The 15,093-nt window shown below is 29.1% G+C and overlaps 2 protein-coding genes across 5 annotated transcripts; both read left to right on the forward strand.

The window, feature by feature from the left end:
* Positions 1-4,328: 4,328 nt before the first annotated feature.
* LOC107430482 (calcium-dependent protein kinase 11) lies at positions 4,329-10,241 on the forward strand. 4 transcript variants are annotated; one of them, XM_016041323.4, is made up of 8 exons: positions 4,329-5,055; positions 6,090-6,233; positions 6,348-6,500; positions 6,624-6,739; positions 8,145-8,312; positions 8,446-8,670; positions 9,568-9,743; positions 9,902-10,241. In XM_016041323.4, the coding sequence occupies exons 1-7, from the start codon at positions 4,503-4,505 to the stop codon at positions 9,700-9,702; spliced, it is 1,494 nt and encodes a 497-aa protein (XP_015896809.1). In that variant the 5' UTR covers positions 4,329-4,502; the 3' UTR covers positions 9,703-9,743; positions 9,902-10,241. The 4 variants fall into 4 exon arrangements, with proteins under 4 accessions (XP_015896809.1, XP_015896811.1, XP_015896810.1 ...); XM_016041325.4 differs by having other exon boundaries at positions 9,961-10,241; XM_016041324.4 differs by having other exon boundaries at positions 9,568-9,738.
* A 2,422-nt stretch (positions 10,242-12,663) lies between these two features.
* LOC107430466 (large ribosomal subunit protein bL21c) lies at positions 12,664-14,832 on the forward strand. Its single transcript, XM_016041305.4, has 5 exons — positions 12,664-13,073; positions 13,371-13,451; positions 13,708-13,809; positions 13,939-14,013; positions 14,557-14,832. Exons 1-5 carry the CDS (start codon positions 12,741-12,743, stop codon positions 14,626-14,628), a joined length of 663 nt encoding a protein of 220 aa, XP_015896791.1. The 5' UTR covers positions 12,664-12,740; the 3' UTR covers positions 14,629-14,832.
* The last annotated feature ends 261 nt before the right edge of the window (positions 14,833-15,093 follow it).

Below are 15,093 nucleotides of genomic sequence, written 5' to 3' on the forward strand. Positions count from 1 at the left end.
ATATATATCTATATATATATATAAATATAAATATTTAAAGTTTTTTTATAGCAAAACAAGTATTTAATAATATAAGAAATGATACTTATTTTATAGAAAATTATAAAAAAATAAAAAAATGAAAGATTTTTACCAAAAATAATTTAAAACTTTAAAAATCTAAAAATTATATTTTCAATACAAAACCATTTAAAAAAAATTGAACTAAATCATAAAGTTTTGAAAATTTTTAAAGTTAATATATATTGAAACAGTCAATTTAAAATGTTATAATTTGTTGTTGAAATAAAAAATAAATTTGTTACAATAAATAAAGGAAGGAAGTAAAAAGAAACTTTAGTACGTGATAAATGGTTTTAAGAACAAAGTTTTTTAAAAATAATTTTTATAGATTTTTATGACCTTTTAAATTGTTTTAAAATATATATATTCAAAAATGGTTAGCACTTGTTCAATTTATTTCCTAATTTTCTATGAAATAAATATAATTTCTTATTTTGTTAAAAAATTATTAATGGAATAATATTTGCTCTTTTAAAAAATAATATTAAAGATATTTAACTTTTTTTTTGTCATTTTTAGTGTTTATTGCATATAAGGTTTCTAAACTATGTGAATTTGCTCTTTAATCTCTCTTATTTTTATGGATTTTTTTGAAGAAAAATTAACTAGGGACTAATGGTGCAAGAGAAATTGATTTTTAAACAAAAATATCCAAAATAAAATGTGGGATAAATATGCAAAACAATTAAAATTAAGAATCTGCAATGCAAATAAGCCTAATGTTTATTTATTTATTTTTATTTGCTTTGCACAATTACTTGGGTTGGAAATGATTCTTTGTACTTTTTTTTTTTTAGACCTAGTAAAAAATAATTTTTGTAATTATTACTTTTCTTTTATAAATGGATATCAATAATTTTTACCTTTTTATAAAAAAATTGAAGAATAAAATGTCCATTTGAAATTGAAATTGATGGTTAAATTGTTGAGCAATATAAGTTTAAAAAATATTGTAAAAAAGAGAATTACATAAAAGATAGAAAGATGTTATTTGACACTAATATCAATGATGCAGCACCAAACTTATATGTCATTTAACATTTGAGTCTATTGCTCCAAAAATGTTTACTTTTCTATATTAAAAATATATAATTAAATGAATCCAATTAATATTTATCGTCTCAGTATGGATTCACTATTATTAATATCAATAATTGTAAAAGATAGTATTTTCTTAAAAATAATGGTTTTGTCAATAAGTTATCTTCAAATGAATGAGTTGTTAGTGTAAATGTAATTTCATTTATTTATTAAAAAGATTTTAAACCTTCTTAGCACTAATTTTTTCTAAATTTATAACCAAAACTGTTGTAAAAAATTAAAAAAATATTCTATGCTATATTGTCAATTACTTTTTTTGGTTTATAAATTAATCATATGAACCCATGACTTCGTCCATGTGAAAGACATATTAACTTAGCAGTTCTTTGAAATTATTAAATAGATTGATGTATTAAACATATTTACACTAATTTTATGTTTTTAGAATAATAATTTGGTTCATATCCAAAAATTACAATTCGTTAGTTTATATGGCATCGATTTATGGTGCCACTTTCATCCTCTTTTCTTCTATACGATAGGTTAAAAAAATAGTTAGGTATGGGGATGTCAATGGGGTAAGTATTAACCAAAACCTTAGACCTAGAGTTTGACACAAATCGAATTGGACTGATCAAATAATCGAACTAAATTGGTTTGGTTTGGTTTGGTAGCGACTAAAAATAATCTAAACCGAATTGAACCGAATATTTATATATTATATATTTTTATTATTTTATTATAATTAATTATATTTTTATATTTTTAATTAAATATATTACTAATATTAAATTCAAACCATTAAAAATAATAATATTTTTTAAAAATATTTAAAAAAATTAAAAATTATTAAAAAATAAAAATACTAAAATATTAAAACATTCAATCATGAACTAATTTTGTTGGATTTGGTTTGGTTTCTCTCTATAATTCAATTTGATTCTTTGGTTCGGTTTGAAAGAAAAATAAAAAACCGACTAAATCAAAACGATGTCCACCCCTAGTTATACTCATTATCAATTAAAGGGATATTCCCTAACCTACACCCATAATCTGAACCCCATTTTTTATTTATTTTTCATTCCAATCCTTATATATAGTTAAAAACCAAAATCTAGTACCAAGATGCTAAGCTACCTAAGATTTAACTTCATCAAATATCCATGATAAATTAATTGCAATTATACACTAGTTAACTTCAAATCATCATAGCCGAGTTTGATCATGGATAGGGTGTGCAATTACACAAGGTCCCTTTTTGGTCAAGGCCTCTTTCATGAGTATTTTTTATTTATTTTTTAAACATATAAAATAATTTAAAAAATTGAAATATTAAATGCCAACTAAAAATAAAAATAAAAGTAATTTAGCCCCTTTTCTAATTTTAAGCTTTTTTTATTAAATGGCAATTAATATATTTAAACACTATTGTAATTTTCCAAAAAAAAAAAAATTACAACGTTTATCTCTTGCATAAATTACTCTTTCTGACCATTTACATAAATCACTATTTTTGCATAAATCCCTCTTAAGCATACATTTAAAAAAAAAAAAAAAAGGAAACCTCTAGACTCTTTAGTTTTCTAATTTTTTATATTTTAAATCTTTCTAATGTCATCTTCATGTCTTCCCATTTGAATTTCTCTTCTAAAATCACAATTTTTGTAAATGAATATTAAGACTTCCATTTAGGTATTCTCTGTTTAAACAACTAACTCCTTTTGTGTTTAAAATATTTTTATTGAAACTAATTATTTTAATGGATTCTTAATATTTTTGCTGTTTAAAGAAGAATATTGGTCTACTCTACTTGATTAGAAAGGTTTACAAAATTAATCAGGTTCTATTGTTTCTAAATTGTTTATCAATTATTTAATATTTAAACCTCTATTTATTTTTTCTTAATTTTATTATGTCTAATATATATATATATATATATAGACACGAAAAAAATAACAATAATAATAAAAAGTCGATGTAAAATAAAAAAATAAAAAAATAAAAAAAAATAAAAAAAGATAATCTATAAAACTGATCTAATAATGCCCCCAAAATTTTAGGATGGGCTCTGAAACCATGCATTCTATTATTCAAAATGCATATCATAAGCAACTAAAAAAGACAATACAAGAAAGAAAAACAGGGTTTTAGGAATAATCCATTCAACAATGATTGCATTAGTGCTAAGCAAAGCCTAAACTGTATGGCATCTAATTGCACTCCACACTAGATGAGTATAGCACCAAGCATGTTGAGGCTGAAAAGTTGAATAGCTGTCAGACATCCTACTCTATAAACCTTCTTATCAAAAGAAAGTTTAACATAAACAAATTCCCTTACTGGGTATGGCGGGGAAGGTGCCTCACCCAAAAACAGAATGAAGAGCCCGGTTGGAAGAAGTCTGGTGCTAGTTCTTACTGAAACTTCTTTATCTAACTTTCATTTTTGGGTGGTTTCTTTGTTCTCTTATTTGGATTGAAAGAAAGACAAAACTTCTCTTGAGAGAAAACATAATAACTTGATTGCATGGTTCGTATTTTGTCTTCAAAATTACTTGATCTTTTTCTAAATCTCTACAGTCTCTCGCTGGGCTCAATTATGAGATTATAAAAGGAAGAATAATGTTTGCCAATATCAACGGGTCCTAATTCAAACTTCACATTTAGTAATTTTGTGTTTAAATTAAGATAGAGAACAAAATGCAAAAATATATGTTGACCATGAAACATAATAAAAGAGGCAGGTAGACGAAGTGCTTATTTGGAAATACTTTTTAATAAGTATTTATTTTTGTAAACAATTATTTATATATATATATATATATATATTTTTTTTTTGTTAATAAATGATTTATAAAATAAGTGTTAAAAATTAAAATGCTTTCCTATGTACAATGAGAAAATATTTTTAAATTTAGTTTTGGTATTTTTATATTTTAATTAATGCATTTACTTTTTTTTTTAATCCTGAAATATATATATATATATATATATATTTTTTTTTAAACGAAAATAATACAAAATTTGACAAATTAATCATTTTTTATTCATACTAAATCTATAAAAAAAAATAAAAATCTAAAGAAATTTCCATATGATGACGTGGCGAGATTTTGTGTGGGGAGAGTAGTAGCCTATCAGACACTCCCTTCCCTGCCCATCTATCGCTTTCAAACGTTGAACAGAGACTCACCAGATCACCTACATAATTCCACTTTGCACACAAAACAGAAAAATTAAACGAACAAATTCCACTCCGAATTCTACCCAGATAATAACAATTCATAATCTCCAAAACCCAGATTTCGGATTTGAATTTCAATCGACGAAGAACGAAGAAAAATTCTCTGGGTATTCCTAAAGAGAGAGAAAAAACAGAGAAAAACAGAGAGAGAAGCAATGAAGAAACAGAGCAGTTCCTCACAATCATCCTCGGCAAAGCTCCAATCAGTTTTGCCATATCAGACCCCAAGACTCAGAGACCACTATCTGATGGGGAAGAAGCTTGGGCAAGGCCAGTTTGGGACCACATATCTCTGCACCGAGAAATCAACTGGCTCTCTCTACGCCTGCAAGTCCATCCCAAAACGCAAGCTCCTCTGCAGGGAGGACTATGAAGACGTTTGGAGGGAGATTCAGATCATGCACCATTTGTCTGAGCACCCAAATGTGGTACGGATCAAAGGCACATACGAAGACAATGTGTTCGTGCACTTGGTAATGGAGCTCTGTGCTGGGGGAGAACTGTTTGATAGGATTGTCCAGAAAGGGCATTACAGCGAGAGGGAGGCTGCCAAGCTCATCAAGACTATTGTTGGGGTTGTCGAGGCATGTCACTCTCTTGGTGTCATGCACAGAGATCTCAAGCCCGAGAATTTCTTGTTCGATAGTCCTGGTGACGATGCCAAGATGAAGGCTACGGATTTTGGCTTGTCTGTCTTTTATAAGCCAGGTTGGTCCTTTTCTTTTCTTTTGTTTTGTCTCCAAATTTTTACTTTTTTGTTTTTGTTATCAAATGTTTGTTTAGATTTAATGAGATCAGGTTGTGGTTACTCCATTTCTGCTTGTTTTGTTTTTTGTTTTGGCCTTTTTAGGATTTGGGAATGCGTAAATATTGGGCTTTGTTTTAAATTTTTTTTTTTTTTTTTTATTTGTTTAAACTGAAGGTTCCTTTTATTCTTGGTTGCTATGGAGCTTATGTGACTAATGGGCATTCTTTTTTTCTATGCCATTTCTCAACTCTGCTGAGTGCTTGTCCATTTGAAATTGCTAGATTAGATTTGTGGGTTGGTAACTTCTGTGCTTCAGAGCTGGTGATTTTTGGTATTCCTTCTTACGTTAGATTCGTTGTGTTTTGAGTTTGCTCATTTTGTGTTTTTTATAATGAAAGCGTTAATATAAATTTTTGTGGTCAGATTTTTTTTTTATTTTTTTGGTGTTTTTTATTTGTCATTGTTAAAGTCGTTTTCGATGTGACAATCAATGGCAATTTGGTTTAAAACGATCTTTTATAGATCTTGGAATAAATGTTTGTTTGATTAATAAAGAGCATATTTTGACACTAAAATGAAAAGCTATGCTCTAGTGCCTAGATTCTGGCTTAATGTGTGTGCTCCAATGTTTTGGTCTTGTTTGAGGATTCTATACAGACCAAAAGAACTAGTTCAGCGCGTGATAAAAATTAGATATTGTCAAGTTTATGAGCTGGTAATTTATCTGTTATAATTTTTGTAAAACAATTGTTACACAGCAAGGGTCCCTTTATGGGTTGCTAAATTACAGCATATAATTGCTATTTGGTCAATGGTGTATTGTATACATTAGTTTGCTTTTCCCCTAGCACATGGGGTTGTCTTGGTTGTCTCTCTCTATTATTTCTTGGTGATTACAATGTTTCATGATTTAAAAACGGTTACAATGTTTCATGATTTAAAAAGGGTTAGTCACCATTTTAGTTTTTATTTTTTATTTTTTTTCCCTTGCCAGGACAAACCTTTTCTGATGTAGTTGGAAGTCCATATTATGTTGCGCCTGAGGTGTTGTGCAAGAATTATGGACCTGAAGTGGATGTATGGAGTGCGGGCGTGATACTTTACATCCTACTCAGTGGAGTTCCACCTTTTTGGGCAGGTAATCCTCTTCATAAATTTAGTTCTTTTACATAGTGGTTAGCTTTGTTACTGAGTTAGTGGTCTTTCTTATTCTTCATAAATTTGGAGTTTACTTTTTCATTTTACTTAACAGAAACTGAATCAGGGATCTTCAGACAGATTTTACGTGGTAAAGTAGATTTTGAATCTGAACCATGGCCTAGTATTTCAGATAGTGCAAAAGATCTGATAAAGAAGATGCTCGAAAGAGACCCGAAAAAAAGAATATCTGCCCATGAAGTCCTATGTAAGCTATCAGTTATCTATTAGGCTATTGCTGTTAGCGAGTTATTATCTACTTCTTGTGCAGAGTGGTATGTACTACATATCATAGCTTAGAACTCTTAAAAAGGATTATTTTGTTTATTAGGCAACCCATGGATTGTGGATGACAGAGTTGCTCCAGACAAACCTCTAGATTCTGCAGTTTTGTCCCGCCTGAAGCAGTTCTCAGCAATGCATAAACTTAAAAAGATGGCTCTTCGTGTATGTTCCGTGGTTATTTTCCCTGCTTTCAGTATTCAAATAGATTTATATTACTCTAGATCATTCTGAAACGAGATGGTAGAGACATCAATCATGGGAGTGGGATTAGGAAGTGGATCCAATTGCCTATGCTAAGCCTAAACACACTCCTAACATTGTATTTTCCTTTTGCTTCAGAAATCATATGTTGTGGTAATAAATAATTACATCATTATTAAAAAGTAATGATGTTCAGTTAACACAACTTGATGGTGAGAAAGCAATAGAATAGAAGTATAAAAAGCTCCCTAATTTTGGACCAAAAGAAACCTGTCACTTGGTGTGCCTCGAGAATGAACTATATGGATCTATACTGCAGGCTTTGTAATATGTGGACTCCTTCACCCCTGTCATATTAATTCATGTCAAAAGGTGATGACATGGATGGCAGTAGCTTACTACATACATGCTCAAAGGGTTCCTTGGAACTCCAACTATATTGAAAAATCATTGGGAAATAATACAAACTGATGCTTGAATACATACATCACCAATGTCTAGACTGGAAAGCAAAGGTCAAGGTAAGATAGAATGATCTAAAGTCGGAAGCATGTGTATATAACACCAAAGGAGTGATGACTTTAGCAACAACATTTGCACAATTCTTATGTTTGTTTTACTTCAAAGTCTAAAATAACTAGAGATTTATCTGCATATACATCCACAAGAAGTCTGTAAATAAAATATATAAATGATTTGGGGATATTTTGTTTTAAAGTTAACTTGATAAGGCTTAGGCTGCTAGAATGTGTTATTCAAGTAAAATATATGATACATAAAAGTTTCTGGTGCTTAACTTGTAAAAGTTTCATTTATTTAGACTTCAGTCATGAAGTGGTAAGTAGCAAGCTGGTACTGGAAGACTGAAATACCGATACAAATATTGTAAATAATGATTAGAAGAATGTTCCATACAACCCTTACTGCAAACATTTTATCGTGCTTTATCCTGAACCTTAGGGATATAGTGCATTGTTAGAGATGCTCTTTGAAATTACTTTCTAATTGTTCCTATCTGGGAATTTAATGCTTTGTTTAAGACTTCACTATGAAGGCCATACTCTATTGTGATTTCGAACCCACACCCCCCCCCCCCCCCCCCCCCCTCCATTTTGAAAGAAGCTGTTTTACAACATGGATGACCTTATGTAGCCTAGGTGCTGAATGTAAAAAGGTTCTGCTCTTATGAAAGTGAGGGATGGTGGGAGAAAAGCACTCAGCTCTTCATTGTGATTTCATTTCAGTTTTAATTGCCTTTCTATCTACTTAAGTGAGATTCAAATATTCAGTGTAAAAGATTATTAAAACATTTGACAATTCATTATGCTTCACTGACAATGGGTTCATTTGATGAGATTTTCTGCAGGTTATTGCTGAGAGACTTTCAGAGGAAGAAATTGGTGGTTTGAAAGAGTTGTTCAAAATGATTGACACAGACAACAGTGGAACAATAACATTTGAGGAACTTAAGGAAGGTTTGAAAAGAGTGGGTTCTGAACTAATGGAATCTGAAATCAAGTCTCTTATGGATGCGGTAAATAAACTGTCACAAACTGTGACTTAACAGTGATGGAGAGTAAAGTGAACATTATATATATATATATATATATTATTGCACGGTATGTTTGCATCAGATTTTCATCTACTTTTATTGTTGACTTTCTCAGGCTGATATAGACAATAGTGGTTCAATAGACTATGGTGAATTTCTTGCTGCTACTTTGCACTTAAATAAGATGGACAGAGAGGAGAATTTAATGGCCGCCTTCTCCTTTTTTGACAAAGATGGCAGTGGTTACATCACAATTGATGAGCTTCAACAGGCCAGCAAAGAGTTTGGTCTAGGTGATGTCCATCTTGATGATCTGATCAAAGACATTGATCAAGACAATGTAAGTAATTCTGGTAGTTTGATCACACAGTTGAGATTCAATATATGTATATATATATATATATAAATACAGTCCTGCTATGGTAAGCTTGCATGGTTACCCTTACGGAACACCTGCAGCATACCTATCGTGGGACCTGAAAAAAAAAAAAATTTGCAGAAATTGTATGTTCGGCAACATGTTGCCTGAAGTGTAAAAATGCTGCATGTGTTCTATAAGGTGAGCATGCAAGGCCATTATAGCAAAATTGTATATATATATATATATTATAGTTCAGTCTTTCAAAATTACCACTGTCATCATCTTTGATTTCACCATTACTTACTTTTTTCAGTCCTCATAAAGAGTTACAGATTCCTTCATGTATATAATTTTGGCAATCGTCTGTTATGAAGAGAAATAGAAAACAAATAAAATATTGTTAATCAGCATCTTAATACTGTTTGACATGGTGACAACTTTTGTCAGTGACCTAAATACCTTTAGCTGTTATGAATCCTTTGTTATTCTGTATGAATCATAATATTTTGTAGACCATGATAATCAACCTCATTTTCTTTTATTAGAGGTTAGGTACTGGGTGGTCTGTGGTGTGGGAGTTGGATGATGATCGTTGGTGGCTTTAGTTAGGAGAAAATGGCATGGATGGCATGAGAAAGAGGGCTTGCTACATTAAAGAAAGAAACTGTTGAAGGAAAACTGATGCTTGATGCTAGGATTTGAGGAAATGATCTTGTAAAATTTTGAAGATGTGAATAATTCCATAGTAATATTTTTAGCAATAGCATATAATGTATTTGTTTGTATATATGGTAGGATTAGATTAATTCCTGGCAGATGGCGCACCTTTTAAAATATCTTATAATAAATATTCTGCGAACTTTGATCATATTGCAGGATGGGCGAATAGATTATGGAGAGTTTGCAGCAATGATGAGAAAGGGTGACGAAGGCATCGGGAGGAACAGAACCATGAGAGGGAATTTGAACTTCAATCTGGCTGAGGCATTTGGAGTAAATGAGCCAAAATGAGCCAGCAGTACTAACCGAAACAAGTCTTTTTGTACAGTTAGGTAATATGCATCCAAAAGGATTTAGTTTGTGAGTTGCTCAAGATATATTTGGAGAGTTATATCTATCTGTTATTTTTTAGTGCGTTCTTACATTTTCCTTTCTTATTTGTACTAAGTTTTGAAATTGTCATAGCTAATGTTTTTTTATATCATTGTAGAGCACCTTCTGATCTTTTGGTTGTGGTTTTTGACGGAGAAATCAATTTGACCTGTACAGAAGGAGCAGAATGAAGTTGATTTTCAGTAATGATAAAAGAGGAACATCATCGTTATGGAGGTCAATGATCCGAAAAAAGTAATGACCTGAATATGATCTTTGTCTTGTTTTCTTCATTAACAATTTCCGGAATTGTATGATATTCATCCATTAGTTAACAATTATTTATTTGCTAGTTCTTAGTCTATGGTTTGGAAATGGATGAAAGTATTTTGACCAAACAAATTCTTCACTCTTCAGTAAGATGTTATAAGAGGATCATTATTGCCTTTTTGTTGCTATTATTTTCTCTTTTTATTCTCAAATTTTGAACTGCTTGTATATTTTTAAGTCAGATGACAACCTTCATAACCATGCTTTTATGCAGTTTTTGAATTTCATGTGAAATGTTGAGTTTTAGTCTAAACATCATAAATTATGAGCATTTATTTGTCCTCAAGTTTCGACTTTTTTAGAAAGAACATTACCAACATGTCCTCTATTTTGCTAGTTTTGCATATGTGCCTTTTATATTTTTATGGTTTAGTAAATAAATTGCAATAACACTTTTATACATTTCTTTCTTAGTGAAATGTCACTCGTCCTCAAGGTTTTAAATGTCCAAATTTTTGTCAAAATTTTCTTAAATTTTCATTTTTTTTAAGGGATCGAAAGGAAATTTAGATCCTAAATGAAAACAATTAGATTTTTTCTAATATCCATTAAAAATTTTAAAATTTTACCAAAATTTCAATGGAAATTTTCATTAAAATATTTATATCTAATCTTTAACAAGGTTAAAAAATCTATACTATTTATTGAAATTTTTAAAATTTCTATGTAAAATTTTAAAATTTTTATGAAAATTTTGGAAATCTTTATGTAATTTTTAATTTCTTTTGTAAACAAATTCATAAATATTTTTTATGTTTAGTAAATTATTTTACTAAATTAACTTTAATAATAATTTTTTTTATCTTTTAATTGTCTTTCAAATATTTAATAATATAAATAAATTGAATAATCTTGTTAGATTCTATTCATTAATAAAGTATATATAATATATATTTATTATACATTTTATATAAAATAGATTTATAAAAATACTATAATTACAAGTTAATAATTAATTATATAAGAATAGAAAATAATAGCATAAAACTATAATATGGAAATACAATATTTTGTAGAATTGTTATAAAAAATTTACACAAATTATCCTTTAAAACATATATATATAAATATTTTAAACACTTTTATATAGACGCCTTTGATAGTAAATTTTTATAAATATATATATATATATATGTATACTATGCTATAAAAACCGTATATTTTATTTCATAATATATGCACCTAAACATTTACACATTTATTGTTAAAAAAATACCCGTACAAGTTTTTATGGTGCCTATAAATAGATATTTTTTATTGCCAAATCTTACATGCATATAGAAACATCAATAATTGAATAAAAAATTTACACCAATTATCCTTTAAAACATATATATGTAAATATTGTAAACACTTTTATATAGACGTCTTTGATAGTAAATTTATATATATATATATATATATATGCATATAACTATGCTATAAAAACGGTATATCTTATTCCATAATATATGCATCTAAACATTTACACATTAATAACATTAAGCAAAATACAAATAAAAAGATAAAAAAATATATTATACTACGTATAAAGAACAATTATATTTAATACAAAATCTTTATTATTGACATATTAATAATAAAAAATTATCAAAAAGATTCAAATTTTAATAATTACTTTTCACATTTTATATTTTAAAATGAAAATGTTGAAAAGACCAATAATTTTTAATTACTTAAAGAGTTTTATGAGTATTATGATGATATTTATGAAACGTGATATAATTATAATAATTGTTTTATTTTAATTAATAAACATTTTTATCAAATATATATATATATATATATATTTTTGCATATTTTTATTAATAATAATTTATTTATAATCGTTATTAATTGATTAAGAGATATATAATATATATTCAATATTTTTATAATTTTTATAATTAATTTGAAAATTGATTGATTAAATATGCTAATATTAAAGTTTAATAAAAAATTTTATTTTTTTAAACAAATTTTCATAAATTGTTTTTGTTTTTATGTGTTTTTATAGATATTCGATACTTTATGGTATATTATTAAAAAAATTTATATTTTAAATCTTCGATATTTCTATCGATATTGAAATTTCAAAATTTTAAATTTTGTTCCACATATTTTTTTTAAAAAGTTTACGATGGAAGAGGAAAAAGTATAAAAGTAAAATTGAACATTTAATTGAGCTAGCGAACATTGATTATTAATAGATTTTGAACAATTTAAAAAATGAACTACTAATTAAAAATTGGATAATATTATAAGTATTAAATTTGTATCAAAATTTTAATAATTAAATTACATGATAGTTATTTAATGGTCATTGAATTAAAACCGTCTTTGCATTTATAAAATACAAAACCATTAAAAAAAATCAAATTACTGGATACTAAAACTTTTGATAAACAAATTTGACCATTTTAAATTTATTCTTAAAAATTTACAAACACATTTCATTTAGTCAACGATTTAAAAAATAAATAAATAAATAAATTTGTGCCTGAATATATTATATACACCATATCCATACTTAAGGGTATTATCGGTAATTCTATTGGGAAAGGATAGGATAACAGAGTGAAAAGCTTGACTGTTCCTCCGGGAAGCGCATTACCTACATTAGTGTGGAGCTCGAAGCTCCTTTGAAAATGGCGTCCGCAACCCTCTCCTTGTGCTCTTCTCTCGCACTCAATTGCAGAATCTCTTCACAAAAATCTCAGAACCCATTACTCTTCAATCCCAATCTCACCTTTCTCTCTCTTTCTTCCTACAAGCTTCCTCTGTCTTCCGCCATTGCCTCTCAGCGCCCCACATTCCCATTCCTCTCCAAATCCTCCGAGTCAGACACGGCCATTGTCGAAGCCGCCGAGACCAATGTCACACCGGTGCCTGAAGCCGCGCCGGAGCCTGCAGCCTCTCAAACTGTCGAAGCCACCTCGGAACCGGCGCCGAAGCGTGAGGAAGTGTTCGCCGTTGTTATGGTATGTGCTCCTCGAGTGATTTTGCACTTGCCCAGTAGAAGTTTTGCTTACTGTTTTATGTTTTATGAATTTTCCCAGATGATTTTGTTTTTTTGACTTCCATGAAAGTGTCTTGTAAGTGCTTGTAAAAAGGTCCCCATGCTAATTTTCAGATATTATTCTCCGAGATTATATATATATATATATTTTTTTTTTTTTACTCTTCATTTTCTATAATAGTATGTGGGTTCTTTTTTTAGGTAACTTTCGGGTTTTTATTTTTTATTTTTTTCTCTCTCTGTCTTGTATGTTATTTAGATCGGATCGCGGCAATACATTGTATTTCCAGGGCGGTATTTATCCACTCAGAGGCTTAAAGGTGCTAATGTTAATGATAAGGTATGGTGCTCCGGTAGATTCTTCTTCTGTGTCTTTTTTTTTTTTTTTGGGTAGTAATTCTGTTGTGGTGTTTGTTATGATACAAAGTGTGCATTTGATACTCTAACGTTGGATGTTTTCCTTTTTTGGTTTTGGTTTTTATAGTGATCATTGAGAGAGATTCTTTGTTGAAGTTGATAAATAACTGTATTTATAACTTAGGTGGTATTTATGGAACCTTTAACTTTGGAGATATTTATACTTATATGTTGTGCAGATTGTTCTGAACAAAGTTTTGCTTGTGGGAACTAAAACAAGTACTTACATTGGAAAGCCAGTGGTGACAAATGCTGCTGTACATGCCGTAGTTGAAGATCAAGTAATTCATGGCATCATGATGACTCTTTTAGTTTTATCCCATTAAGAATGAGCATGCTTGTGTATATCTAGGTTGGCATTCTTTATTTTCTTTCTTGCCTTAACTTTTTGCCTAAATTCTCTCATGTAGGGATTAGATAGCAAAGTGGTTGTCTTCAAGTATAAGAAGAAGAAAAACTACAGGAGAAATATTGGTCACAGACAGGTATTGCAACCATCTATGTCATTGATTTATGGTTTATGACAATGCTAGGTTTGTTGCACCACTGTGATTATGTTGGATCATAATGGATGGTCCATGCTTCTAATTATCTCCCAAAAAAAAAAAAAAAAAAAAAAAAAAAAAAAGAGAAAGAAAGAGATTCTAGTTAAATGCAGATTCTAGTTATATGCATTACAAATTTTCTAGGAATGGGAATTTGTGTTTCCTACTTAGTTTTTCGGCTAAATCTTATTTACTAATTTGCAACCATAAAAGCCATGTCTTAAGCTTTTGTAGTCCATCTGTATCTGACCATTTAACAAAAACTATGAGGGGTTGTTTACGAGTACAGTACATGTAGCTTGGTAAAAAAACATACTTGCACAACTCATCAAAGAAAAAGAAATAGCATCATGAAATCCGATTCTGCATATTTTTGTCTAATAAAAAAAGAAACCAACTTTTTTGCTCCTTGTCCCTTTTCTTTTCTTTCAATTGTCTTGCCCTGTCATGTTACCTTGATTTGGTTATGATTCAACATTGCAGCCCAATACCCGGATAAGGATTACAGGCATCACAGGATATCAAGACTATCCAGCTGTTACACTTGACTCGTAGAGAGTAATGTTTTGTGTATGCTGAAAAATTTTCTGAATATGTTTTGTGAAGGCAATTTTCATTTCTCATTCTGTATGTAAGAGCAGTATTTTGATTGATAAGTGTGGAAATTAATTTAGCAAATATCATAATTGTTATTTTGTTATAAATCATATTCACTGTGTGATGGCAAACTAGTTCTATTTATTCATTTTGTAATTTCAATACGAATTGTTATTTTGTTACAAATAATATTCACTGTGGGACAACTTACAAGATTAATATATTGATGAACTTGGTTACTGACATTTTTCAGTAGAGATTGTAGATTTGATGTTATTGATGTACACATTGGAACATCTAGTTAAGTGTATAACCTCAGTGGTAATTTGTTAAGAGTCAAAGTTTAAGAGTCTACAATTTAATTGTTACTTTGCTTTACATTTAGGAATGTCTTGAATACTAGTTAGAAAGATTCGAAGAAAC

The sequence above is a fragment of the Ziziphus jujuba genome, chromosome 5 (assembly GCF_031755915.1).
Source record: "Ziziphus jujuba cultivar Dongzao chromosome 5, ASM3175591v1".
NCBI classification, from domain to species: Eukaryota; Viridiplantae; Streptophyta; class Magnoliopsida; order Rosales; family Rhamnaceae; genus Ziziphus; species Ziziphus jujuba.